The sequence below is a fragment of the Pholis gunnellus genome (assembly GCF_910591455.1).
Source record: "Pholis gunnellus genome assembly, chromosome: 5".
Taxonomy (NCBI): domain Eukaryota; kingdom Metazoa; phylum Chordata; class Actinopteri; order Perciformes; family Pholidae; genus Pholis; species Pholis gunnellus.
Genome location: NC_136531.1, coordinates 18252794 through 18279532, shown reverse-complemented (window position 1 = coordinate 18279532; position 26739 = coordinate 18252794). Strand labels below are relative to the sequence as shown.

Genomic DNA, 26739 nt, shown 5'->3' with positions numbered 1-26739 from the left:
GCATGCTGTTGATATTGCATGTTTTCTTCTATTTCTCCGCTGTGTAACAAAGAGCCAATAAAGTATTTGACTTATGAAAAGAGATGATTCAGGCTTTGTTGCATGTGAAACTCAAAGGGGTTGTTTTTTTTGTTGTTGTAGGAGGGGGCAGTTTGACATGACAGACTCCACATGTTGAAACTACACTACATACTCTTTGACTCACTTTCTACCCACACACTATAACACATACTCAAACACACATATGCACACTGTGTTCAGTGGAGATAAAGACTCTGGGAGGACAGACGGAAGTCTGCAGACGTGGTTGGCGGCTGTGGTTGTTGCTTGTTAAATGTTATTGAGAGACAGAGATGAACATGTGTGGAACCCCAGAAGTAACTTTGTGTAACTGATTACAAAATTATATATTAACTAATAAATAAAGAGGACATTTATGAAAAATGAAAAAAAACAAAAACTAATTATCTGTTTCCTATTTCTGCCTAACAACGTTTCCTGAAAAAAAAATGTCTCTGCTGCACATTCATATAATAATCTGCTATTTTCTTTGGTGATAGGCATTGCTTCTGCCTGGTCTGAATCTGCAGCGATGGGGCTGCTTGAGCCCATGGGAAGGAGGACGTGCACCTCCTAAGGGGGCTCTCGGAGACAGGAGGTTGGCCTGAGAGAGGTTTAGGAGGCGATCAAGCCCACGATAGGCCAGCTTCACCCCTATAAGGCTCTGGGGGCGACACAAAGCAAAGGATCCGTATCAGTCACAATGTACACAAAACAACTAAATAATATTAGAAACATGGCAGTAATGGCACAGAGATGATGTTCATACTAATAGTTACAAAAGATAACAATATGCCTGACCCTGCTGACCTCTTCTGGAGCTCCCTCGTGGCCTTTTGTCGTCCAATAGAGTAGAATCTAATAAGATAAATTAATGTTATGTCCTTATCAGGGTTAGTCAATTTTGACCTTGGAAAGAGCAATAACATTATAAGATGTTCGATTTATTATAGTCACTAAAGTTTATTTAGCATTTTAAATAGTATTTGGACAGCTGCAACCACAATAGATCTAACTGCACAGTGAAATCTCCAGACTAAGTCTGCCAGCAAGAGAGATTTTTCCCAACCTGGAAACCAGTTAGTATTAACAAGTCACTTACCCAAAACATATATAAAAAAATATTAATTAATCTTTTAAATAAAGCCATTATAACCTATAAATCCTTTATAACGTGGTGACACTGTATTTTGTCACTTCAGAGACATGTAACACACAGCAGGTCACTTTCTCAGTGTTTCATACAGTAGCATATCGTCTTGAGGTGGTTCTGAGTGACGACCTCAGCCCTGCAGTGATTGGAGGAATATTGCTACTCTTCCTCCTCTGATTGGTCCGCAGAATCGCCCTCGTTCTGGGTCCTCCATCCAATCACAGCATCGCAAAGTTCTGCTGCGGAAGAGGGATGAGAAGGAGATGGCTGAACATAGATAGCCCTGTGTTTGGGAATATCTTCACCATGGACCTTCTTCGGAGGAATGGGGGATGTGGAGCGCGACTGCTTGTCCTCGCAGTCGTGTTTGGCTGGTGTTTAGGGGCTGCGAACTGTTTCAGACAGAACCTAGATAGCGAGTTCACGTTCCTGGTGCCACCCGGAAGATCCGAGTGTTTCTTCCAAACAGCAATAAAGAATGGTACGATGGAGGTCGAATATCAGGTAACTGTGTGTGTGGTCAGCAGACATAATCACTCAGTATGCTCACGGTCACGTGCCAACTGCTAAAGGCTTACAACAGCGGTACAGGAACACGGTGTGGATGGCTAACTGTTAATAACCTGTAACGTCACTCCTTTAGCTAGCTGACATGCTGGAAGTGTATCTGCACACTCTACGCTGTGCATACTCTCACGAGCCAGCTTTAAAGGGGAGCTGTTGGCTAATGGCAGCTCTTATGACTCCATTATCTTCATATTGTCGTTCATAGCACCTTTTGAGAAATATTGCAATAAAATATGTACTTCCTGAAAGAGACGTACACACGTCAGTGATCACAAAATACTGTGCAGGAAATGACATAATACACACAATGCTCATAGTAAGTTTGAATGAGTCATGTGAATCACAGGCAAGTGGAAGTGCCAGATCCTATTAGCCTCTGGTCATCCACCAGGTTGTTCTTTAAGGGAGGTTCTGGTCCTGGTTCTGGTCCTGATATATATCTGTACGTAGTATCTGGTCAAGTGTCTATGTTTACCTCGTTCAGCTTTGTTGTCCCTGTTTTTAGCTGTCTAATTCTGTGCATGTACCAAAGTCCAAATGCATTGTATGTGTTCACACTTACTTGGACATTAAAGCTGATTCTGATTTCTAGGAAGGACAGATCCCCTTATCTGTTGTCTGACATTCAATCAGACAGTAGTTTTAGTTATTCAGAGGTCAACAGCCGCATCTTAAAGTCAGTTCATAGTATTGATTTACAGGATTCCCACTCGTAAGAGTTCATTTAACACTTTGAGTGGCTTTGAGCTGCTGCCACAGGCCCTTTGTGTGCACAGTGAGATCTCCAGTCTACTGTTTAGGCTAACAACTATTTCCATTCTCCATTAATCATGTACAATGTTCATCATAATGTTCCAGAGCCCAGGGCAATGACTTCAGATTGCTTGTTTTGTCCCAAAAAATATTCCAAAACCCCAAATAGTATCCGTTTACTATCACAGAGGTCGAGGGACTTTAGCAAATATTCACGTTAGAAGGAATATTTGTGAATTTCGGGCATTTATTAATTGATAGACCAACTACTGTTTCAGCTCTGCTTCTGTTCAGAACAATACAAATCTCTTAAAAATAACATGTATTAACACAGGACCACGTCGTCTACTGTAAAGTTCTATTGTTAACCAGTGTGTTTGTTTAACGGGTGAGTCCTAATCTGAGAGACGACAATACACCCTCTCTTATGGCACTCGTAATCTCACTTGTTTGTCTTGGGGGGGGGGCACAGACCATATAACTGCACTGTGACTACTACTATTGCCTGCGTGTCGTACTCCTGTCTCTCTTCACAGACAGTACTTCCTGTCTCTCTACTGTCACTATCTCATCAAGACAAACTGCCAAAAATATTCTTCAAGAAAAAAAAAAGAGTGTATGTATTTGTGTGTGCACATCCAGGTGATAGCGGGCGCTGGTATGGACGTAGACTTCACCATCATCTCTCCAGAAGGCATCCACGTCATCATAGAGTCTCGACGCTCTGACGGAGTCCACGTGTGAGTGCTGCCTCCTCACGTTGGTCCGAATGCTTGGTCATGTTTCATATTACTGAGCTAGTCGGTCGCTTCATATTTGACATCATTTCCTGTTGTTCCAGGGTGGAGCCTACGGTGGAGGGAGACTATGAAATCTGCTTCGACAACAGCTTCAGTCGCTTCTCAGAGAAGATGGTGTTCTTTGAGATCATCATCGAGGGTCAAGGAGGAGATGTGGGTGGGGACGAAGAGTGGCCGGGATTAGTGGAGCCTGATGGAAGCCTTCTGGAGTACAAGCTGGACGACATCCGGGTGAGATGGTTGTCTAGTCCACTATGCAGCTGGCCTCTAAATACACCCCAGTTGTTGGCATATACACTCAACTAATGTCTGCACAACATGCAGGGAGTACGAGAAGAGATAGTTGTATCAGGTTTGTTGTGTCGGTGCAACCCAGTTCAGATTGCAAACGTGTCTTTAATTAAGCATTAATAGTATGAATACAGCTTTTCTCAGGTTTAGATATGTCCCCTTGCTCCTGTAGTTCTGGCCTCTGGACCAGATGCTGTTAAATATAGCTTGGCTGTTCAAAGAATAAGGCTAGCAATATTCTGTATGTTTCCTATTGTCAGCAGATCCCATGAAAAGACCAAAACCAACAATCAACTGCTCCGACTAACACATATTGTCTGTTTGGCCAAAAGCCTGATATATGTTATTCCTCTGTGCCATAGAGCCACATCGTTGTCCAAATCCTATTAAAGGCACATCAGTGACGAACATACATACTGTAGGTTATTCAATTAACTTATTTAGCCTCTCTTCTTCGTGGAACTATATATCACTTCAGTAGGAACACATTGAATTTGAGGCCGAGTGCCACAGTCAGACTGGGGAAGTGGGAAAGTATTGAAAGACGCAGTCGTGGTTTTGGTCTCCTCGTGAGATCTGCTGACTTTATGGAAAATATAGAATAACGTCAGCCTCAACCGTTTAACTGATACGCGTCTACTGGAAGACTCCTAACTGCTAAACATGAGCTACCGTGGGGGTCAGACTAGCTGGACCAGACCAAAGTGATGGTTTGGTCCATGGCATGACCCGACGCTATGACTGTGTAACGCACAATCAAAACCAGCCCAGAAAATGAACACGTCTGCTAAATTCGACAAAGGATGAGTCGAGAGTGATTTCATATTCTGTGTACTTTTGAGTCTTCTGTCTCTCACTTCCACTTCTCTCTCATTACAGCCACCGTTTCTTTTTCTTTTGAAGTCCCTAAAACCGTCCTCTCATTTTCCTCAGGAGTCCATGGACTCTCTGCACAAACGCTTGGAGCGCAGCCGGCAGATGCAGACGGTGTTGCGGGCCTTTGAGGCGCGGGACCGAAACCTTCTGGAGGACAACCTGTGGAGGGTTTCCTTCTGGTCCTGTGCCAGTGTGCTGGTGATGCTGTGTGTGGCCTTTACCCAGGTAAGTGGAGCGCCGACGCAACACACGCAGCACTTCTAATTTGAATGTGTCGCACACCGACATCATGCTGTCTTTGTGTGTATTTCTCCACTGCCAGGTCTACACCGTCCGTAAACTGTTCGACGATAAGCGGAGGGTCTGCACATGATAGAGGAGAACAATCGAGGACAAGATGTTCAGCTGGTTACCCATTCAGACTATGCTCTTATTATTTTTCATTTAGTCTACATGGACACCAGCATTCGTCGTCAGTTTTAACGGATTTTACGTCTAAAATCTTGTTTTAGATCAGCTTGTGAGCAATAATTCAATATTATGAGATTTTGAAGGGTAACCAGATGAGGAAGATGGTGATTTGATTTCATTTAGTGCCTTTTAATGTCAAATCTCACCACCAACCAATGAGGAAATGCATTTTAAAAAGGCACTGCCTGCATAGACAGAGCAGTAAATATTGTAGCATAACTATGTTTGTGAAACTGGTGAGATTTTTTGGAATATTTCGTTAAAGGTGAGATTGTCCTCACTAAAGGTTAAAGGTCGGTTTACATGGGATAACAATGTGCAATAGTGTCGTTGCCGTATTTGTTCTTCCTAAAAGTTAAAGATCTCTCCATCATATTAGTGAGGTGTCCATCTGACCGGGCGTTACTTGTTTTGAGATGTTACTGATTTCTTTTCACGTGTCGGCTCAAGTCCACGCTGACCTGTTGACCAGTAAGAATGTAGAATCACAAAGAGGGATGATTTGCAGTGTGATTGCCAATAATGTACAACGTGTCAGTACTCTTCCAGATAATTCTGTAGTACGTATGTGTATGTCAGTTCAGATATGTATCAGGATAATTCAGTGTGAACATACTGATTGTTAGATGTGTGTTTTTGTGTCCCTTGCTTCTGTTCTTGTCTTCTAGATGATCAAACTTTCTTTTGTCTCAGATGTATGTTTGTGTCAACAGAATGTGACATTTTGATCCTGCTCAGACAGCCACTGAGTGTTTTTAAAAAAGAATACAAAAAATAACAGGCATATTCAGTAGAATAAGTAAAAAAATAAATAAAATCAGGTTTACATGAGTCATTGATATTAATAAATACATTTTTTACACAGGAAATACTTGGTTTGATGTCTTCAATGAATAAAAAATGGTGACACAATGATTCATCTTTTGAAGTGTGTTTTGTCAGGACTGCATATTTAAATCATGAGAAACCTTAGTGCTGTTAACACCGACATGTTTCATGATCTAACGACAGCAAATGAGGCTTTAAACCACCAGAGTCTGAGACCAACCGTGTACAGACACTTTATTTCTGCTGATGTAGCTCCCCCTAACGTCTGACCTTAACCTATAAAAACATTGTCAAAATCAACTTTGGCATTATCTGACATTAAGGTGAAGTTGGTTTAGAGGTTAAATACCAGGTTTATTTGATTAGATACTTAAAGAATCAGCATGAATTAACTGCACTTGTTGGTGAATAGTAAAACACTGGATTTGGTGAAATTGCCAAGTTACTACATCGAGCCATTTCTGCTTTACATTGAAGTGTAAAGTGACACATGTGGCTGCGAGAGAGGAGCTTATGAGTTAAATGTATTGTTCATAGTATCAATTATCAGATTGTCCAGTATCTAGCAATATAAGAAAAAAACATTGGCAGAAGTGTTTATTACGTTATTTAGTCTTATAGGAAGAAACAAGAAAAAAACATTTCATGATACAGTTTGATCTTTTAATTTGACACATTTTTCTAACATTTCCTTGTTGACTCATCCACGCTCAAGCCAGACATTTCAAGTGAGGAATTATGAGACAAAGTATTTCAGTAGTACTATTAAAAAGAAAAACTGATGAGTATTGAACTACAGTATACATTAAACACTAGAAATGCAGTGTAAGCTTAATAACACATGTATGTACAGCGGTGATCATATTGCCTGTTCACATAGAAGATGATCCAGCCACATCCATTGTCATAATCCTGCAGCGTTACCTTCCTTAAACGTCTAATACAAAACAAAGCATCAACCCTTTCAGAGTGAGGATATAGGAACAGCTCTGGGCAACATAAACACTTTGGTACACCTGAACTTCTGAAGCCAGACTCTTCCAGCTCTTGATGACCGAGTCCAAGTCGGGAGTGCTCGACATCAGAGTTTCCTTCACCAGTGGTTGGGACGGGATGGGATGTGTGGAGGTCGCCTGTGTGCAAAGATGTCTACGCTCAGTTTCTGTTCTTACGTGGATTAGTAGCAGCTGACAGACACAACGGAGAAGGAAAAGATCTGTAGAGAACTGGAGTAAGACTGCATACCTTCAGCCGTTCCTGCCCGGCTCTATGAACAGCCCAAAAGGAATGAGTAACACGGTCTTTACTCTGTGTTGCCCTTGGCAACCACGGTTACCACGGCAACCCACAGCTCCGTCATACAGCGAGGAAGGAAGGAAGGAAGGAAGGAAGGAGGGGAGGTCATGCCAGGCTGCGCACAGAAAAGTGAAACGTTCTTGTTCTGCATGGCTGTCTCCGTTTGGCTCTCATGCAAGTCAAAAGGTCTTGACCTGGACTCTGTTGCGTAATACTCACTGAACTGTACGCTGACGGTCACATACAGTGACAGCAGGTACATGTACAACATGTTTACCGTCATGTGCACGGACAACGACAGATCCAACAACAAAACAGACGAAGAGAGGCTTGGTGGTGCATGAGAATCTGAGAAAAGAATTGAAGCAAAGAATGTCCAACAGCAAGAACAAGCACCAGCCACCACACCTTCTGTTTCTATTCCTTTATTCAGTCCATCACGTCACGCACCTTCTGAAGGCCCCTTTCCAAACATGAGCCTTTTGTCATTATGGCTTTTTTAAGGTGATGAGTAATTACAAAATATGTTTTGCTCAAGGCACTTGGATACATATTTCTTTAAGAATGAGCAGTGGTCGGAGGTAACTGTCTGAACTAGAGCATAATTATCAGTAATATACTAGAAGACATCTGTGCTTTTTCCCCAGCACCCTTCCTCCTCCTCTTTCTCATTTTAATTGGTCCACAAGAGAAACTCCAAAACCGAAAGCTGAAAAATCTAATAAAGTGATTAGCCAAAAATATTGAAGCATACAAAGTCAGTCTGAATTTAATGAGCTCATTTGAAAGCTTTGAAAATCAACCACCAATGGAGAGAAGAGACTTTATCGAAAAGTGCTGCTTACTTAATGAGGTGCTTAGTGTGTAAGATTACTGACAAAACGTTAGCAAGTATACAACTCACAAAAACATTACCTCTAAAATAGTTTTCTTACCATTATATAAAAGTTATGAATCGTTTTAAGACACATTCCATTTCAAATGAAACAGCAAAAGATGACTCGCTGGTTCATAATCTTTAACTCAACAACATCATCAAATGGATCCCTTTTCATAATACTGAACGCAGAAAATGTCATATTCCTTGTTAAAAAAAAAGCTACCTACATATTAAGTCAAAAGTACATATATAATGTTTCTGAAATGCACAGACTAAAACAGCATCAGATTACCAGTTACAGTAGGACAACGTTTGTAGTTATAGGAATATTCATGGAAAATGACTATCTCTGCTCAGGAGAAATATAAAAATGTAAACGTGTGTTTCTAGTCAAGCAGGGAGGGCTCTGAAGGACGTATGACAGTGGGTCGGTTGGGAGCAGCCGGAGGTCTTCTGCTGCAGAAAGAGAGAGGAGGAGAGGGGGAGGGGGAGGGGGAGGAGGGGGGGGAGAGAAGGAACATGCAAGGAATAATATCATCAGATAGTCATGCACCAAAGATTCCCAAAACACCAAAAGCCAGAGCATACGGGACAACCCTTCACCAGCAGCAGTCCCAATTGTCCCAACAACTTCCATCAATACCAAAGTCACGAAAGTCATCACATTGTGTGTGTGTTTGTTAACGATTGTACCTGGGAATCCCGGGCGGCAGTGCAGGAGGCACGCGGGCCGGCCTGGAAGGGATAAGAGGCACAACACCAGCGTTAGGATCGCCTGCATAGGCCGTTTGGCCAGGTGGTCGCAACGGCACGGGCGGTGCTCCGAATGCTGGTGAGGGGTTGAGAGGGGGTGGAGGGCCCGGGGTGGGCCCCCTCACCCCTGGGGGTCGGCTGGGAGGGGCCACTGTTGCTGAGGCCGGGCGGGACGCCGGTGGAGGACTGACACAGAGAGACAGAAAGCTTTAGAGTGAAGAGTCACATTTTATATTATTTTACGTTGTATGTTGATACGTTATTGGTGTTCTCTGTATCAGTTTTATGCATATTTCTGACTGGCGGCTTATGCAAATATGAGGATTATAATTAGGGATAATTTATTAAATACAAGCTGAAGCTATTTTGGTATGCATTTGTACATATGCAGAGAAATAACATGGCGCTGATTAGGAGACAGAAGTCTGTTTACTGATTGTGACACAGTTTTTGTGCATCCACCACTTTACGTAAAACACATGACATTGTTCCTTCAATTTCTTTTCTACCAGGATACATAATCAGGACGTTGTACAGTAGACAAATCAACAGTGGCCTCCTGTGGCCAAAGTATATAATGGTGACTCCGTTTCTACAATACCTCAAACCTACTTTGGCACGACTGCACTCTGGCCTGTTTACACAGATACCGATATATCTGCAGAAAGCTATTATCGGCTGATGTATTTGTGTTGAATCGCGCTTGTCACCTTGGGTCCTTGGGGACCCAGCTGTCGTCTACTGGTGGAGGCACTGGGGTAGAAATAGTGGTGGTGGTGATGTCACCGATGAGGACCAGCGCCTCTTTCAAAGCATGATACATCCTCAGCATCTCATCTCTCCTCTGAGCCTGCTCTGCCGACTCCTCCATCAAACTGCCCTGGTCCCCGGCCGAGTACAGGTAGGCCAGCAGCTCGGAGTGGATGAAGTCCTTCGCCTGGAGATGGGAGACAAAAAAGGAAGTCAATACAGCTAGACAGCAAGGCAAGAGAGAGTGACCCATGTTATCGATAAATGACCTTCCATCTCATACCTCTCTAGGTCTACAGTGTGATTGGTGGTAAAAGAGACAGAACACGTACACTGTTGATCATGAGGTGCATGATGGTCTTGGGCATGAGGTCTCTGATGGACTTGTTGACGATGCCGATGTACGAGTCCACCAGGTTGCGGATGGTCTCCACCTGCCGCTCCAGCTGCGGGTCCATGGACACGGTGTCGCTAGGATTCATCGCATCTTCGCTCTCAGGCTGGAGGAGACCAAGACAAGAGAAGGAGACGTGAGGGATGCAGACGCAGAGATGTTTGGTTTGTTTAAATCCCTTCGAATGTATTTTTTTTTAATTAAATTATTAACTTTGAATGTTGGATTGATAGACCATTAAGCTTTGAAGCAGTGGTCTTGGGCACAGCTCTAAGTTCATTTAAAACAAATCTTTCCCAAATATATGCAAACAGCTGACGGCTCTCTCTGGTAAACATTAATCACAATGTGCGGTGTATCTTTAAATATCCTTACGCTACACTTAAAGGAATACTGGAATCCTATGTTAATACACCTTGTTAACCGCCTGCAGTATTTAAACTGTGAACACACTCTTGTGTACCTGGTCTTTCTCTGGGTAAACACCAGCTCTGAGGAACGAAGCCTTCCAGCTGTCAACATCCTCCTGAGTGTCACATGCCAGCTCAATCTGACGCAGGTCTTTATACACATTTCTGTAAAACACACACACACAAGCACATTAACCAAATATCAGAACGGACGAACACCTTAAACATGATTGTTTTAGAGGATCATAGCATCCACACCTCTGCTCAGTGTTGAAGATGGCAAAGACATGTTTGCTGGACATGAAGCCCTTCTCCACATCTCTCAGCTTCAGGTTGTCGAGAGGCAGCATGTACTTCTTCTCTTTCTCCTGATAAAACAGTGATGGAATGACAAATATAAAAGAAGGCAGACTAACAAATAAACCATCAACTCTCCGGAGCAACTTCAAGTGAGTTCGACAAGTTCGATCCTGTGGCACATGATGACTACAGATTTACTGTAGCGTTATAGTAACAACTCTTTACCAGATGTTGGAACTTTTGTCTTTGAAAACAAGCCCTCCTTCCTCTCTTTCACATGAAATAAGGAGTAAACAAAACATTTTCCTGCATTTACTGTCCCGTAAGCAGCATTACCTCCTCATCTTTGTACCAGGAGAGAGACTCAGCAGTCAGGACAAACCAGTAGTCCTTGGATCCCCCCTTCATGATACTGATGTTGATAGTGAGCCAGCCTCTGCGGATCACCTGCATGTGAGAGCCCAACAGTTGAAGAAACCACACACCCCACAAGAGGGGTAAAACATATCTACAGAAAGCATTCAGAATACTAGACACACATGAAAGACAAAATATAGTCGTGTATATCGATGTACATCGATATACAGCACAACAGCCATGCAAGAGCAGCAGTATTCTTCACTAAGAAAAAAAAGAGCACAGTGCAGTCAGATCAACCCATGAATACACCACAAACACAGACTGGAAATAAATGACAGGCAATGAAAATCACCTTCTCTGCATCCCTCTCTGTGTCAGACTGACGGACAAGACAAAGCGAACAGACACACAGGGATAATCAGGGGTGGAAGTAACACACTACATTTACTTTTGTTACTGTAACTTAATTCTTTGTGTGTACTTGTCGGGATACTTTTTGAGTTCCAACATTTTTTTCTCATCAGAACCGTTGTACTTCGCTACATTCCAAGTCACATGAAAAAGTCCTGATAAACTGAAAGTAGATAAATCATTGGCTGCAGCAGAGAAGAAGCTGCAGACGTGTCTGCGGCCGCAGGGGGTCGGAGCTCCACGTCCAGAGAGGTGACACTCCGGAAATGACACGTTATAAATGTTTGCGTTCACGGGCCGAGGGCACTTCAGGCACAATCAAATCAAGGATAACACGTGTGTGGTTATAATAGCATTATAAGTAGCATTGTTATACCTCGGCATAGTTGAAAATAATGTTGCATCCATGTTAATTAATGACTGATTTAATGAACCAGCTTGCGAGCACGCTAAGTGGCACACCCACGGTGTTTATGGTTTACTTTTCTGGTTTTAATTGTGAGGCTACACTATGGAAGGCGGTTGTATACGTCTAATTGATAATCAGTTGTATGCACCGACTGCCCCCCTCTCTCATTCTGCATAGAACACACTATAATAATTAGGGATGTTTCGGCATTGACGAGCTAGGCACCAAAGAGAACATTTTTTTGTAATCTATTTCAGACACCCAATCTACTTTTAGGTCTCACTTATGTCTATGCACATGTATTTGATAGTTAAATAAGCTCAATGGTCACACATTAATATACACCTGATTTTGAGAGGAGTCTGCAGGCTGACTCTTTGGGAATAGTTTAATGAATTCAAACTGCTGGCTTACATTGTGACCCACGCAGGCTATGTGTTAATGAGAATCAGAGACATGGATAACAAGACGGGCTACTTATGTTCCACCATATTCCACATATGATAAAAACAACAGGACCAAAACGGGATGAGAAGAAAAATCTTTCGGCCTATTCGCTGGGTGAGAAACTTTGAAAACTGGAAGGAATGGCTGCCATCTTGGTACATGGTATCCAGTTCTCATGATACATCCTTGAGTGAAACGCTTTCGCTTCCCCCTTCTTCATCGAGGAGCCCAAATGTCGTTTCTCGACAAGGCCTGAATGACCGTTGACTCCCCGCCCACCCAAAGAGGAAGTGTCAAGTGGAGGTGCAGGGGGGTACGGTACTTACAAGAATCTCTCCCTGGGCCAAAAAAAAAAAAAGCAGGAACAGAAGAGGAGAAAGAGGAAAGGGAAATAAAGAGAAGAGACAACAGGGGCACAGACAAGAGTGTGTGTAAATGTGAAGCAACAAAAGGGCAAAGATGACAGGAAAGACAGGCTGAGACATCGACAGAGAGAACAAGAAGTAAAAGAACAGCAGGAGAAAGCAGCTGCTATGATGCTACAGTGTGAGGGCGTTATATGGTGCATCTGTTGAAACAGGAGAGTTACCTGATTGGGCATGACTCTCTTCTTGGTGGCGTTAGCAGCAGTCCTTTGCTGAGCACTGCAGGAGAAAGATTAAATAACATAAACTCTGGTGTAACATCCGAGGATGAAGGGGTAGCCGAACAAAAGCACATATTTAGATATTTCTGATATCACTGTTACCTAGGGCAACAACTGATGATTACTCTTCATAAATTCCGCCAATAGTTTTCTTAGTTAGTTTGGTCTTTATGAGTACAGAAATGGTGAAAAATGCCCATCACAATTTTTTAAAGCCCAAAATGATGTCTTCAGTCTGAAACCCAAAGACATTCAATTTATTGTCACATATGACGAATGAAAGCACCAAATCCTCTCAAGTGAGAGCCTGGGACTTGAGAGTGTTTGCATACATTATTAATCTATTCAATTTCTTATAATGGTAGACGAATCATTTTCTGTCCATCATCGAAACAATGAAAGAGCCATCGTTACAGCTTTTAACACAACAGACACTTCTTTAATAATATACAGTACACTTTACCAAATAATGCATTGCCTTGTTTGGGTACAGAAAAAAACATACAAAGGTCAGATGCAGAATAGAAGTTACAAAAGAATGATGTAATTACTGAAATTGTAATGTGGATATCTTTAGAAAGGGAGTTCCTTGTTGGCTAATGAGCACAAACTATTAAACAATCATACTTTCATGTGTAGGGCCATAGTTTTGAGAAGAGCTGCTCCCATAAGTTACCGGGAAAGTTCAACAACAAAAGGAGTGAAAAAAACAGAACTAAGCCTTTAAAGGACCATTAGTGCAGCTGTACAGTGATTCTCAGTAATGTTCACTTTGCCGTTTTGAAATACAATTGGTGGTTAGGTAACATTTTGAGGTAATGAATATTGTTCAATAGATTTTTTATATACATTTTTTTTAAACTCTCAAATATCAATATTAGCCTCAAAATCTATTAATGATTGGGCTGTAGTAATGGTGATTTTTTTAAGACTGTTCAATTTCTTTCCAACACTACAAAACATTTCATTAATTTCAGATGGAAAGCATAAATGTCTTTACATTTCACTAATCAATCGACGCTTCACAGGGCTGGATGTTGGAGAATAAGGCAGCACTTAATGTTGATTTTTGTAATGGATTGATTCATCAATCATCTGCAGAATCATTTTTTTGATCAACAAAATATTTGAAAACAGTGAAACTTATCCATTATTATATCCATATTAGATCCATTATTGAAACTGCTTGTTCCATACAGCAGACAGTGGAGAAACATAAAGATTTAGTGTCATATATGGCAAAGAAATGCATAAGAATCTCACATTTCAGGAGATGAAGCCAACAAATCTTTGCATGAAAACAATAGTTAACAGAAAATCAAAAGTTGCAGAATAATTTGCTGTCAATTGCCTAACCAATTAATCACCTACTTGTTTCAATAAGTATCTTGAGTGAGTATCTTACTTGGCAAATCCAATGAAGTCCTCATGATTAGTGTTGATGTAGGAGAGCTCAATGTCAATCAACAGCAGCACCTGAGAGACAGATCATTAAACATGTTATGTACACAAAAAGGTGAAATTATACAAATGTGGGCTGCATCTTTCTCTCTCTATCACACTCTCACACACACACACACCTGGTCTTTGGTCTTGCTGTCTCTCTCTCTGACGTAGGTGGTGACGATCCTCTCTGTCTCTTCTCTCAGTCGAGGGTAGGATCCCAGCTGTAGACCCACACACACACACAACACACACACACTGCTGCAGGCACCGTGATTACAGGACACACACACACACCCGTATAGACTTACGCAACACCGCAAACACCAAGTATCCTCACAAGCAGCTACACCCAACCGCCGAAGGCAAAAACACAGTATAAACACACACTATGAGGAAGGACATTTTGACATATTAAGACTGTGGAGGCATGCACTAATGAGCTCCATATCAGCTTGAGATTCCAACTATAGATGTTGTGATCGCAATTAAGCGGTTAAAAATGAAAGAAAACAGTGAGCATTAGCATAGTATCATCTCAAGCTGATAGCGAGTCTCAACAAATCAGGGAGGAAGTGGAGGAAAAAGATCAGGTTAAAGTCCAGGAAGAGATGAGGGTTTGGTGGGGGGGGGGGGGGGGGGGGGGGGGGGGGATTACATAGTTGGTGTCAGTGGTGCAGAAACTGGTGTATCGGAGGATAATGCATTAAAATCTCCCTGGACAGGACAGGGTGGAAAACAGCCACAGTCGTGCCATTTCTAAGCAGCCAAATTTCTTCCTGTGAGAGCAGGGATCTGATTTGATAAGTGAGGCAGGGTGAGGGGTTGTTACGTAAATCACCAATTGCAGTGCTGATTGGGTAAGCGGGCTGGTAGGCATCCAGGATCAGTTCGTCATTAGAGAGGGAACCACAGGGTAAGGGGGGTGAGACGTGTGCTGAGTGAAGCCTTCAAGCAGCGGTGAAGGGGAACGATCAACAACAAGAGACAGCGACAAGTTAGTTGATTACATTTTTGTGAGTCCCCTTTCCTTTCTTTGACTGCTCTCCATCACTCACATTTCTTTCTTTCTTTCTTTCTTTCTTTCTTTCTTTCTTTCTTTCTTTCTTTCTTTCTTTCTTTCTTTCTTCCCTTCACTCACTCTCTCTCTCTCTCTCTCTCTGTGTATTCATCTGTCACTCCGCTGTTCCCGTTTACCTTTTCAGTGCACTTCCTGATCAGGGTGACAAGCTCGGTGACGACGAGGTCGACACATTTCAGACAGGGGTCTTTCAGCTTAATGATCTGCTTTTTCACTATGGCCTCAAACGCCAGGTCTGGGGTGAACAGGCCTGTCCTGTGGTGAGGCGTCATGGGAGTTGGAGGTTTTATGTCGGGTGAAGGAGGAGGAGGAGGAGGAGGAGGAGGAGGTGGCCATGATGAGGGGAAAAGGGAACGGTGGCAGAAAAAAATGAAAGCCCAAGTGAGATGCAATAGTTTGGGGGAAAAAAGAAAGAGTTTCAAAAAAGAATGAGGATGGAGATTGAGGAACATGAGAACAAAAAGAAGGTATTTAGTTAGTTCTACTTCATGTACACAACAGAAACAAGCCGCAGGTGTTTATCAGTCAGCCTACAGCTTATAAGCCATGCTAGCATCATGATTCTATGGATGGCAATGTCAGTTGTGGGACCACTTTGGTCCAGAATAAAATACCTCAACAACTATTGGATGGATTGCCAAATCATTTTGTACAGCGCCACCATCTGGTAAAATGTTAACCCACCCAATACTTTACTTTGATAGTAGAAATTGTTAGTATGCCAACATAAGATGGTGAACATCGTAAACATTATACCTGCTAACCATCGTCATGTCAGGATGCTGATCTTAGCATTTAGCTCAAAGCACTACTGTGCATGACAGTAGTGCTTTGTTTCAGCTGTAGCCTAAAACCAAGCCTGCAGCTTGTTTTGTAATGAACCATTTCACATCCCGTCTGTTTCTAACCACACAGCCTCTCAGAGACACCACTCCAGTGCACTGCAGTACAGCCCGGACATTCAAATACATCCACTGATGTTCATGCAAGTGAACTTCAAAGCAGGAATGTGAAAAACTCAACCTTTATCTCTGAATTCATCCCCCTTTTTTTTTATTCCAAGATGCCGAACTGATGTCCAAAAGCACATAGCAGAAAAACTCAAACGGCTGCTTCATACAACAGTTTGGCACCAAAATGGCCTCTGGCAGCTCTAAAGTTGGCTGGTCTCTGTGGTGTGTATGTAGTACGGGTGTGGCAGCCGGGCAGGAGACCATGCAGCGATACCTTATTAGTGCACTGTCTGAATGTGTTGATGAGCTCCTGGATGACCAGGTCGATGCATTTCAGACAGGGCTCTTTCAGCTTAATGATCTGCTTTTTCACTATGGCCTCAAACGCCAGGTCTGGGGTGAACAGGCCTGTCCTGAAGGACATACAGACAAGACAGACATGGAGACGTGGAGCAGGAGAGGGGAGCAGAGAGACACGCAGGAAGATAAAGAGACAGACTCACAGATGGAGGAAGACATGAGCACACACACACACACACACACACACTGACGAGGACCAAATGAGGAGTAGTGAAAGAAAAACTAGAACAAAGAGTGGAAGACCGCTATAAGGCTAACAAGCAGCCAGGGAGACTAAAGAAAAAATGAAACGGGTGAAAGAGAACAAAGACAGACAGAAGAGACAGCACACTTAAAGGGTAACTTTGGTATTTTTCAACCTGGACCATGTTTTTGTGTCTAAATGACTGATGGGGATAACAATTTTTGAAAGTGGTCCCGTATTGAGCGACAGCGCTGCAGACGGGAGCCGCTAAATGGGCTGCAATGTAATCGCCCGGGGCAGTTTCTCACCATCATTGTACATCCACTAAGAGTGCTTGTTTTTGCCCCTGAAAGGCTCAGATTGATACTTTAAGTGTCTGACTGGTGGTTGGCAAACTTTTTGATATGGCGTGCTAGTTTTAAATGTTCTTGTTAATCAGTGGGCCATATCAACATTAAAGATAAAACTAGGTTTAATTATGACACCACATCAGAATTGGAATCTCCAACAGATCTGTCATTTTATTCCATAAAGGAAAAGGCGGCCACCCTTATAAAGGATAGGGCGGGTCTTTGTGGAATCTGGGTGGGGAAAATCATTAATTAAACTACTGTAAAGAACAAGTCTCACAACTGCCAATGGCTGTGGAAGAGGTAGTTTGGCATGCGGATGAGAGGGCACTTCAACATTTCCAAGAAACTCTCTTGCACACTTGTTACTAGGCAAGGTTGCCTGCCCATGGACTACATTATGGAAACAGGAGATTTCAGAACGGGACTTTTCCAAGTGAGACACACAATAACAAACAGGCCGGATCAAGCTAAAGCTAAAGCAAAATGTTCTGTTCCTCTGTGGGTTCCTTTCCATTATGTTGTCAGACACTTACAACATCTGAGCCCGTCAGTGGTAAAAACAGTACTTTTAGTACTTTGACTGTGAACAGTTGCTCTGAGCGGTTACATTGCAGCCCGTTTAGCATCTGCAGCGCTGTCGCTCAATACTGCACCAATTTCAAAAAATGTTAACCCCCATTAGTCACTTAAACACAAAAACATGGGAAAATAGGATCCATGTTGAAAAATATCAAAGTTACTCTTTAAAGGGGGGGAGATGGAAAACAAAGCATACACCAACACCTGAAGACAGAGAAGACCGTACGTCTGGCAGACAGGAGAACAGACACAAAGACAGCGAAGGCAAATGTGCGGAAATCGTGATGTAATGTTTGCAGGCTTGCCTGACTCCGTGAATGTTCTTGATGGCGTAACTGATCTCTCTCCTCAGCTCCTTCTCATCAAACTCCATCTAAGACACGGGGCAAAAAAAGCTTAGATTTTATTTGCTCTATGCAAAATGAGGTCTACTCATTGACGAGCGTATACTGACACACATGAGGCCAGACAGAAGGGATAGTCTGTGGTTTGTGTTCCCTTTCTTAGCACTGGATTTATGAGAGCTTAGGCAACATGGTTACAGTATAACCAGTATTTGTAAAGATTGCCACATAAGTACTGTAAACACAAAACAGTCGGAGCACTTTATTAACTTAACTATGACTGATTGAGCCACTTGTAAGAAACAAACAATCCTTTGACACAGTTGGTTTGTTAACAAAATAAAAGAGCAATTCCTCGACAAATGAAAAGACGAATGTAAAAATATGTGACTTATAACTTAAGTTAAAGTCAAAACCTGCTGAAATTCATAACTATAATACACTCAAATTAAAAGCACTACCAGACTAATTAATCTCTAAAAGATCATATACAAAACAAAGAAAAGTCACCTTCACTAGCTCGAAGGGAAAGCGCTCATGGAAGATGCGGTTGATCTTTGCTCCACCTGACAAGTTGGAGGTGTCCACCTGATCCCCAGATCCCTCGATGCACTTCTCAAAGTCCACGCCAAACTGCTGCACCATCCTACGAAATGCAAGTAGTAGACAAGGAATGTCGTAACTTCTTGAAATAATGTATTTGTGCGTCTGCGAGCGTCGGTACGTGCATGTACTGACTGGAGCAAGGCCTTGGTCTTGCGCGTGGGGTCGTCAGGGCGGAAGTTCTTGTACTCCTCCACCTCTTTCTCCAGTGATAACACCTGGCTTTGCAGCTTACTGCGCAAACCTGGCAACGTGTCTCGAATGTGGTTGGTAAGTTGCTGGAAAGACACAAAAATAATATATTTTCCCAAAGTCACTCTGCTTAAATGTGAAAAATGTTAATGCTTAGGAGATCCGTGTTTTTATTTTTCATCATGTGTGCTTTTTTAGGGAAGCACTCGCTTAGAAAGAAAAAACATCAATATGATAAACAGAAAAGAAAAAACGTTAAAACACAAACACTTTCTTACTCAATGGATTAGTGTGATTTCAGTTCAGTGCAGCACCAATACACAAAAAAACGTTGAAGCACAATTGAAAAATGGCTTACCTGATTGAGGGTCTTCTGCAGGTGTGATGTGCCCATGCGTTCGGCAATGTGTCTGTATGCAGGGTGGGACAGGAAGAACTTCCTCTCAGCAGCCAGGGCGGCGCGAATGTCTTTCTTTCCATCAATGTCCTTTTGACTGCGGTTCACCACCCCGATGTAACCTAAAGAAAAACACAGACAAGGCCCATTCTTTGTGGCTTAAGACTAAAAACAGTTAGTTCTGTCAGAGCTGTTGTTTGCACTGTCAACGCTGTTAGCAGCGTTAGCTTCTAGCTGCCGACTTAGCCGTCGCCATGTTGAGAATTTATAGTGTGTGTGTGTGTGTGTGTGTGTGTGTGTGTGTGTGTGTGTGTGTGTGTGTGTGTGTGTGTGTGTGTGTGTGTTTGTGTGTGTGTGTGTGTGTGTGTGTGTGTGTGTGCGGTCTCACCTCTGCGGAGCGGCAGTAGTTTGTTTTCCAGGATGTCTCTTGCGTCCGTCCCCTCATCCATCAGGTCCAGCTTGGTGATCACACCAATGGTCCGTAGACCTAAAGACAGGCGTCATTGATAATACGGAAGTTCTTGTGTTCAAATGTCAAACAGGGATTTTAGGATTTACACGGATAATTTGATATATTGATAATATTTAAGTAGTTCAATTCCAATAACCCACAGTACAACAGCGTGTTAGTGCAATATTTTGCAGTCTTTTTCCACAAAAACTCGCATATATGCAGGTTTTTTATACACATGAAAACCTGCTAAAAATAGTTGGTAGACTCTTTCTTATTGCCAGTAGACGAATATGCCTTTCAGTTTGATTTTTTCTCTTCTGTTGTCATGTTCGATGTCACCGGCCGTCCAAAAGCAGGGTTAGTAGACAGTTAACATTGAAAATCACTTTAAAATTACTTTAAAAATGATCTGCTACTTATTATTCAGTCTCTCTTGCGAACTATGAAAACAGTGGAAAGGCTGGTTTTGATCAAGTTTATTTTGAGTTTGGATGAAGTGTGTTTCACGACAATCAGCGAGTTAAAATGACAGTTGTCTGACTGGAGTCTGGTGGCTTTGAGGGAGCATATTCATTTTTAGTTTTTTACATTAATAAATTATAATAATTACTTCAATGAGTGCACAAAGCCTCGGGCTGAAAAAGGTGTAAAAATTAACATGTCAGACCGGGTGTCATGTTTTATCACTGCTCACTAATCGGAGCTGGAGAGGATAAATACCCGCGACTACTGCAGAGACATTTGTCCAGGGAATGAATGCCGATTGTAATCTTTCCAACTGAAGACAAAAGCCACATGTTGGTGGGTTTTTGCCCAGTTGGAAAGAGGCTTAAGATTCTACATATATAGCCATGCTAGCAGCTCTGTGAGGCTGTGCACAGCAGAGCTAACTGCTAACATCAGCATGCTAACGTACTTTCAATGACAACGCTAACATGTTGATGTTTACCATGCATCATGTTTGTTCAACATTAGCTAACATTAGCTTTGCATTAGCATCAAACACAATGTACAGCTGAGACTGGTTGAGAACATGCAGGTATTTGGTCATAAACCAAAGTATTAGACACATTGTTATTTTTCTACTTGATGATGGCATTAGATGGAAAGTTAAGGGAAAACTGCTAAGCTGTAGTTATTAGCCACTCCACAGTTAAACGCCTGTACTTTTAATAACATCTTCTGGATTGGATGAAAGAAAGCCAAACTAGAAGGTGATTACATTTCTATTAATCTTATTTAATACATCTACGCTGCCAGGAAGTCTTTTAATAATGTAACTGTTAATTATTCTGACGAGTCGGCCCCTGCACGGAGGCAAATATTAATAGAAAGAAGAGTGATAATGGCTGCAAGATACAGCAAAAGGTAATTAGCTTTGTGCCAAATTAGAGCCAAAAAAATAGAAAAAGGCTATCAAAAGACATACAGATTAACTTGAGGCCTCGGGGTCTCACAAGGTCCCCTTACCCTGAGGGTCCACCTCCTTGGAAATCTTGAGGGCGTCTGAGTTGGCCAGGTCAGTGTTGGCCGGGGTGACGGCCAGGATCAGACAGCTCTCCTTGGTGATGAACTGCATCAGCATGTCCCTGATCTGGTGCTCGATGTCCTGAGGCTGGTCTCCCACGGCCACTTTGGTCATCCCCGGCAGGTCGATCAGGGTCAGGTTCAGCACTGAGAGATTTTGATCGGGTAGTAGGCAGGAAAGGAATTAATTAGAGGTTGAAAACTTGCATCTAGAAGGCGGAGTTTGTGTGTGTGTGTGTGTGTGTGTGTTACCATTGGGAGAGTAGACACGGAGGTTGATGGGGATGGATGAGATGCCCTTGTTGGATCCCGTGATCCGGTCAGTCTCTGCTTCAATCTCCAGACGGACCTCGTCAAAGTCCACAAACTTACGTCCCTTACAGTGCAGGAACTCTGCATACTCTACATGGAGAAAGTGAGAGATTAAGACAGGAGTGAGGGCGAGTGATGGGTGGGCGATGAATATAGAAACAGATACGTTAAAATAGGGGACAGAGAGCGATGGCACAAAGAAGCAGTGCAGGAACTTCAAGGGAGTGAAATGTAACTATTCATTTCATTAAGCATGTTGTAGTAAAATCGTAATAATCTGGATTGTATTGTACATTTTTGAGAAAGCTTGTGTGAAACATTTTGTGTACATTTGGATGGTTATGCGACTGCATGGTCTATAGGTTGTGCCGACAATTGTCCTTTCAATTTGATTTAACTGTTTAAAAGCCCGGATTTAAGAGCGCAAACACTTTGCCGACTGTTTGACTCGTGTACACAACTTGCCTGCTTTACTGTTGACCAGCTGGAGGATGAGAGGACGACGGGTGACGATGCCAGATCCTCTGGGCAAGAAGTCCCTGAGAGAGAAAATGAGAGAAAAAGTTCAATACAAACGGACCACTTTGGGACAAGGACGTTGACGGACAAAATGTCACATCAAATGTTAAAATAAGAGAAATCGTGTGCACTCGCATTGATCCCCGATTAAATATTCAGCAACATGATACTCTTTCTCAGCAAATACATACGAACTGTGGGAAAAAAAATCCCGTTAGCCCCTTTGTCTTCATACGTTCTCATGATAAAGTACTGAATATGTGTCAGCTTCTACCAAAATAAGAGCACAAGCTCTAAAATTGATCCCCAGTACACTTGTGCATTATTGATGCAAGGAAAAGGTTGACTTACAACCCTGTTCATTATAAATGGTGCAAAGAGAAAGAAACATGTCTCAGTTTCCCCTTCTTATCCCACACACGCGTATATCAGAATGGAAACTCATGTTCAATACAGTTGTGATCATTTCCAGGTCACTGACTACACATCTCTCCAGGCTACGATGAGAATATGTCTGTCTGTCCTTCTGTCTCCGTGTTTGCCGGGTCAGCAGCAATGACTGAGTTGAGTTTCAGTATAAGTTAAGCAGGACACACACACACACACACACACACACACACACACACACACACACACACACACACACACACACACACACACACACACACACACACACACACACACACACACACACACACACACACACACACACACACACACACACACACACACACACACACACACACACACACACACCCTGTGCCTGTTGTCCACTGCTGACAGAGCAGTCAGGATGTTACACAACAGTGATTCCCATCCTCTTTCCTCATCTCTTCCTGTCACTTATGAAAGCACAACATGAAAGATACATTTACCAACAAGAAGGTTAATCAATTAAATCGTTGTTTCATTTATCCAGTAAACAACCAAAACATTCGCTGTTACAGCTCTTCATATGTGTGGATGTTTAAATCATTGGTTTCAATCTAGAGCTGAAATAATTGCTTGATTAATCGATTAGTAAAAAATCATCTGCAGCAGTTTTGAGTATTGATTAATTGTTTTAGTAAAAAATGCCAAATATATATGGTTTCAGCTGTTTTCTTTCATTGCACACTGAAAATAGTTCATTTTGGACTGTTGATTGGACAAAAACAGACAATTTAATTGATAAAACAAAACAAAAATCAATAATGAAAATAATCGTTCGTTGCGACCCTATTTCCAACTTGTGTGGCTTATTGGCCCTGTGAAATGAAGCAGTGGCTTCTTGCCACCCCCCGTCACAGCATACATATGAGCACAAACAACCCCCCTCAAACACAATGCTAGACTTAAAACCATCCAATATTTACCAAACAGAAATAATTACATTTTTGTCTTTTTTATCTCATTAATCATCTTGTGACCCCCTCAGATTAATCACGCGACCCATTGGAGGGGTCCCTTCCCACAGGTTGGGAACCAAACAGCTAGTTGCAGCACGGACTAAAACCTACTCGAGTAAAAATAAAAGAATAAACTGATCTCACGAGCCAACGTCGCCAGGCTAATTAACAAACACGTAAACAGCTAAGTAGCCTTCTGTGGGTATCTGGTACCCAGTGTGTCATATACACATGACAGTGCAGCTGGTGACATCACTGATGACCCCAGCACAAACGCATCAATGCCCCTACTGTCTCCCCCAGCCACTGCTTGGGACTCGGAGACAAAAGGCAACAGGAAAAAAAGGAGACGTGGCGGGCTAATCAACATTCCCTATCCCTTGAACAACAAGTGAAATCATGTAGACGAGTCAAGTGTTCCCTTTTTCTGGCCGTCTTCACTGGGAGATAAAAACACAAAGCTGCTACGGATATCTTCAGATTAGGCCTCTATGGCGGCGTCTTCCCCTTCCCTTTCCTTACAAATAGATGTTTCCTCTAGGCTTGTTTTAACTGCCAGACAAACTGGCTCAGTGATTATTTCCTATGTCGGTATAAGCTGAGCAGAGTGATCCTAACATATGGCGTTAATGGAACCGTTGTGTTTGCTTCTATTTGTCATCAAATGGGCTCCACACAACTCATTCAAATTCCTCTACACTCATTCATCAACCTCACGAGGAAATTCAGCAGCGCAGGCTTGCTGGGAGTGCAGACTCCTGTCGTTTTCCTTCAGTACTTCATCTATTTGACATTGACCTCATGAAATACGCCAACAATCTTTTTGTGGCCTACCTCACCCTTGAAGGTAAAACATTGACCTGACCTTTGTAACGCGAGGCCTATATAGAGGTGTTTACAACCGCTGGCGAGCAGTCTCAAGGAAAACAACCTTTGTCAATGTTTGACAGACTGGGCCTAATATGACTCAGCGACTGAACAGATCCGTGCCAAGACAAAGTTATATTTCTATAAATCTAGGATGACGAGCTCTAGACTAACATCACTTTTATACACATTTTAAATGAATTTGGCCTCAGTTTTTGTCTCTCCATCAACAGCTGTTTTCTTTAGCGTAACATGCGTAATTATGGATCGTGAATAGCTCGGCTCCAAAATGGAAAGAATCCGTTACCAAAAAAAGAAAAAAACTGGGAGGCACCGACAAACTGAGCGCGCAGCCAAGTGCTTAGTTGGCGACTTTTACGCAATAGCTCAGCGTAGTTTGTCCTAAAAGAACAACAAGGGCCACACACTACAGTCACGGAAGGAAAACAAATCACATTCACATCGTCAGATTAATCCATATTAACGGTACAACCTCCCGACGAAATTCTCCAACACGGAGCTCTTCCCTGCGCTCTGGCCGCCGACGACCGCTATCTGCGGCAGGTCCAAGTTGCAGCTCTGGCCGATGGAGCTGAAGGCGTCCTGGAGTTTGTTGATGAGGGGAATTAGGTCTTCCATCCCCCGGTTTCCCATAGCGGCGGCTCGGTCAGCCCAGCGGGCTCTGTCCTGCTCTTCTTTCCCGGTAAAATAAGAGCCAAGGGGTCGCTCTTCACAGCAAAAGTTCCCAGATGTCACTGCAGTCTGCCGCAGTCTCTGAGTTTATTTCCGCAAAAACACAAGGCAGTTCAGAGTCAAGAGTCCCGACCGCGGTCAGAGCACCGGCGAGGTTAATATCTGAGTGAGTGCATGATTAAAGTAGCAACAATAAACCGAAAACTTCTGTCATCATCCGGTCAGGCGACACCCAGCCTCCGCCGGAGATCGTGGCTCCGCCTCCAGCGTCTCTTTCCTCTCTCATTGGTCAGCTGGGACGTCTGTCAATATACAGTCCATGTTATAATTTTTACAATACAGTTGTTGGACTTGCAATACGAAGAAAAGTTACAAAACACCTGAAGGAATTCATTTATTTATTTCGATATTTTTTTAGAGCAGTTTTCGCAAATTTACACTTTATTTCAATTGGCTTCATCAAAAGTAAAACATGAATATTGAAAACGTTTTGTCTTGTTAGATTAATAACATAATAGATGTCATGACGTCCATGTATTGTAAACATACTTATGATGCGTTATAATCTGCCTATAGCACTGCATAATTATAGTAAAAAGCAATCATCAATATAAATATTCATAATGCTTCATAACAATAATCATAACACATTAAAAAGCATTATATAATGAATTAATAGTTGTCACTTTAGTATCATAGTATATTATAATCCCATAGTGGTAATACATTATATTTTTAAAATGCATTATTATCACTGCTATTATACATTATAATCTGATTATAAATTATTCTAAGTGGCCATTATTTGTTTTAAGTGAAAAAAATATTAATGTCAGTAAGTGACAGTCATTATAAAATGCTTTATAATGTGTTATGATTGTTGTTATAAAGTATTATGTGGTGGCTGCAACTAGCCAAACCTTCAACCAGGCATAGTGAAGGTTCCGCTATTCTTTAAATCATAATGCGAGACATAAAGACACTTGTTTTGATTGACTTTATATTTCTAGATTGAGTGCACGCGATCAGTTAATATTAAGTTAAAGTTGATAAAAGTGTTAACTTTCCTGTCAATGTTTTGCAGCCGACCATCCTTCTGGCAAAAGACTGCGCTGCTGCATCTGCACCTGCCTAAATAGATGAGCCTGGCCAATTGGACTGTGCCATTCTACAACAGCAAGAGGGGTGTTGCAAGAGCCACTACATATGCACCACAGAGGAGGAATGTCTTCAACCCCCTGCAATCAACGATGGACTGGCCAGCATAGTATATATCATGAAGTAAGAAGATGGGGAGGTAGTGTCCCTGGTTTAGAAGAGCACTCGCTTTGTTGGTTTAAACTAAGTTCTGTTTAATTATCTTGTACTTAGACTTAAGTGCAATTACGTTAAGTTTATATAGTTATTCTGATTTGTCACTTTGGCTTGATTTTGTTATCCATCCTAATTATTGTAACTTCTTTGGGTGAAAAAAATCTCTTTTTCCCACTTTACCTGCTCTCCCAGCTTTATGCGTACCCTGGTCCCTCACACATAATGCATATGTATGAGTGCTTATGAACAGCGCTTTAAGAAAATGATGGGTATGTTCATAATGCATAATGGACATGGCTGTCATAAAGTGTCACCAAGATG

At 42.2% G+C, this 26739-nt stretch overlaps 2 protein-coding genes across 4 annotated transcripts; one reads left to right on the top strand and one right to left on the bottom strand.

The window, feature by feature from the left end:
• Window positions 1-1459: 1459 nt before the first annotated feature.
• tmed1b (transmembrane p24 trafficking protein 1b) lies at window positions 1460-5880 on the top strand. The gene is made up of 5 exons (XM_079159423.1): window positions 1460-1717; window positions 3176-3273; window positions 3375-3564; window positions 4558-4725; window positions 4823-5880. The coding sequence occupies exons 1-5, from the start codon at window positions 1466-1468 to the stop codon at window positions 4871-4873; spliced, it is 759 nt and encodes a 252-aa protein (XP_079015549.1). The 5' UTR covers window positions 1460-1465; the 3' UTR covers window positions 4874-5880.
• Window positions 5881-6211: 331 nt separating this feature from the next.
• On the bottom strand, window positions 6212-25308 carry LOC306695947 (dynamin-2-like). 3 transcript variants are annotated; one of them, XM_079159390.1, is made up of 20 exons: window positions 24905-25308; window positions 22103-22176; window positions 21578-21727; window positions 21269-21472; window positions 19733-19831; window positions 19306-19466; window positions 18891-19033; window positions 18663-18798; window positions 18114-18181; window positions 16607-16745; window positions 14436-14522; window positions 14261-14331; window positions 12799-12853; window positions 10919-11029; window positions 10541-10650; window positions 10336-10447; window positions 9811-9978; window positions 9439-9665; window positions 8669-8914; window positions 6212-6932 (listed from the first exon to the last, which is right to left on the bottom strand). In XM_079159390.1, exons 1-20 carry the CDS (start codon window positions 25063-25065, stop codon window positions 6893-6895), a joined length of 2562 nt encoding a protein of 853 aa, XP_079015516.1. In that variant the 5' UTR covers window positions 25066-25308; the 3' UTR covers window positions 6212-6892. The 3 variants fall into 3 exon arrangements, with proteins under 3 accessions (XP_079015516.1, XP_079015514.1, XP_079015515.1); XM_079159388.1 differs by lacking the exon at window positions 6212-6932 and adding an exon at window positions 6945-8431; XM_079159389.1 differs by lacking the exon at window positions 6212-6932 and adding an exon at window positions 6945-8428.
• Window positions 25309-26739: the final 1431 nt, after the last annotated feature.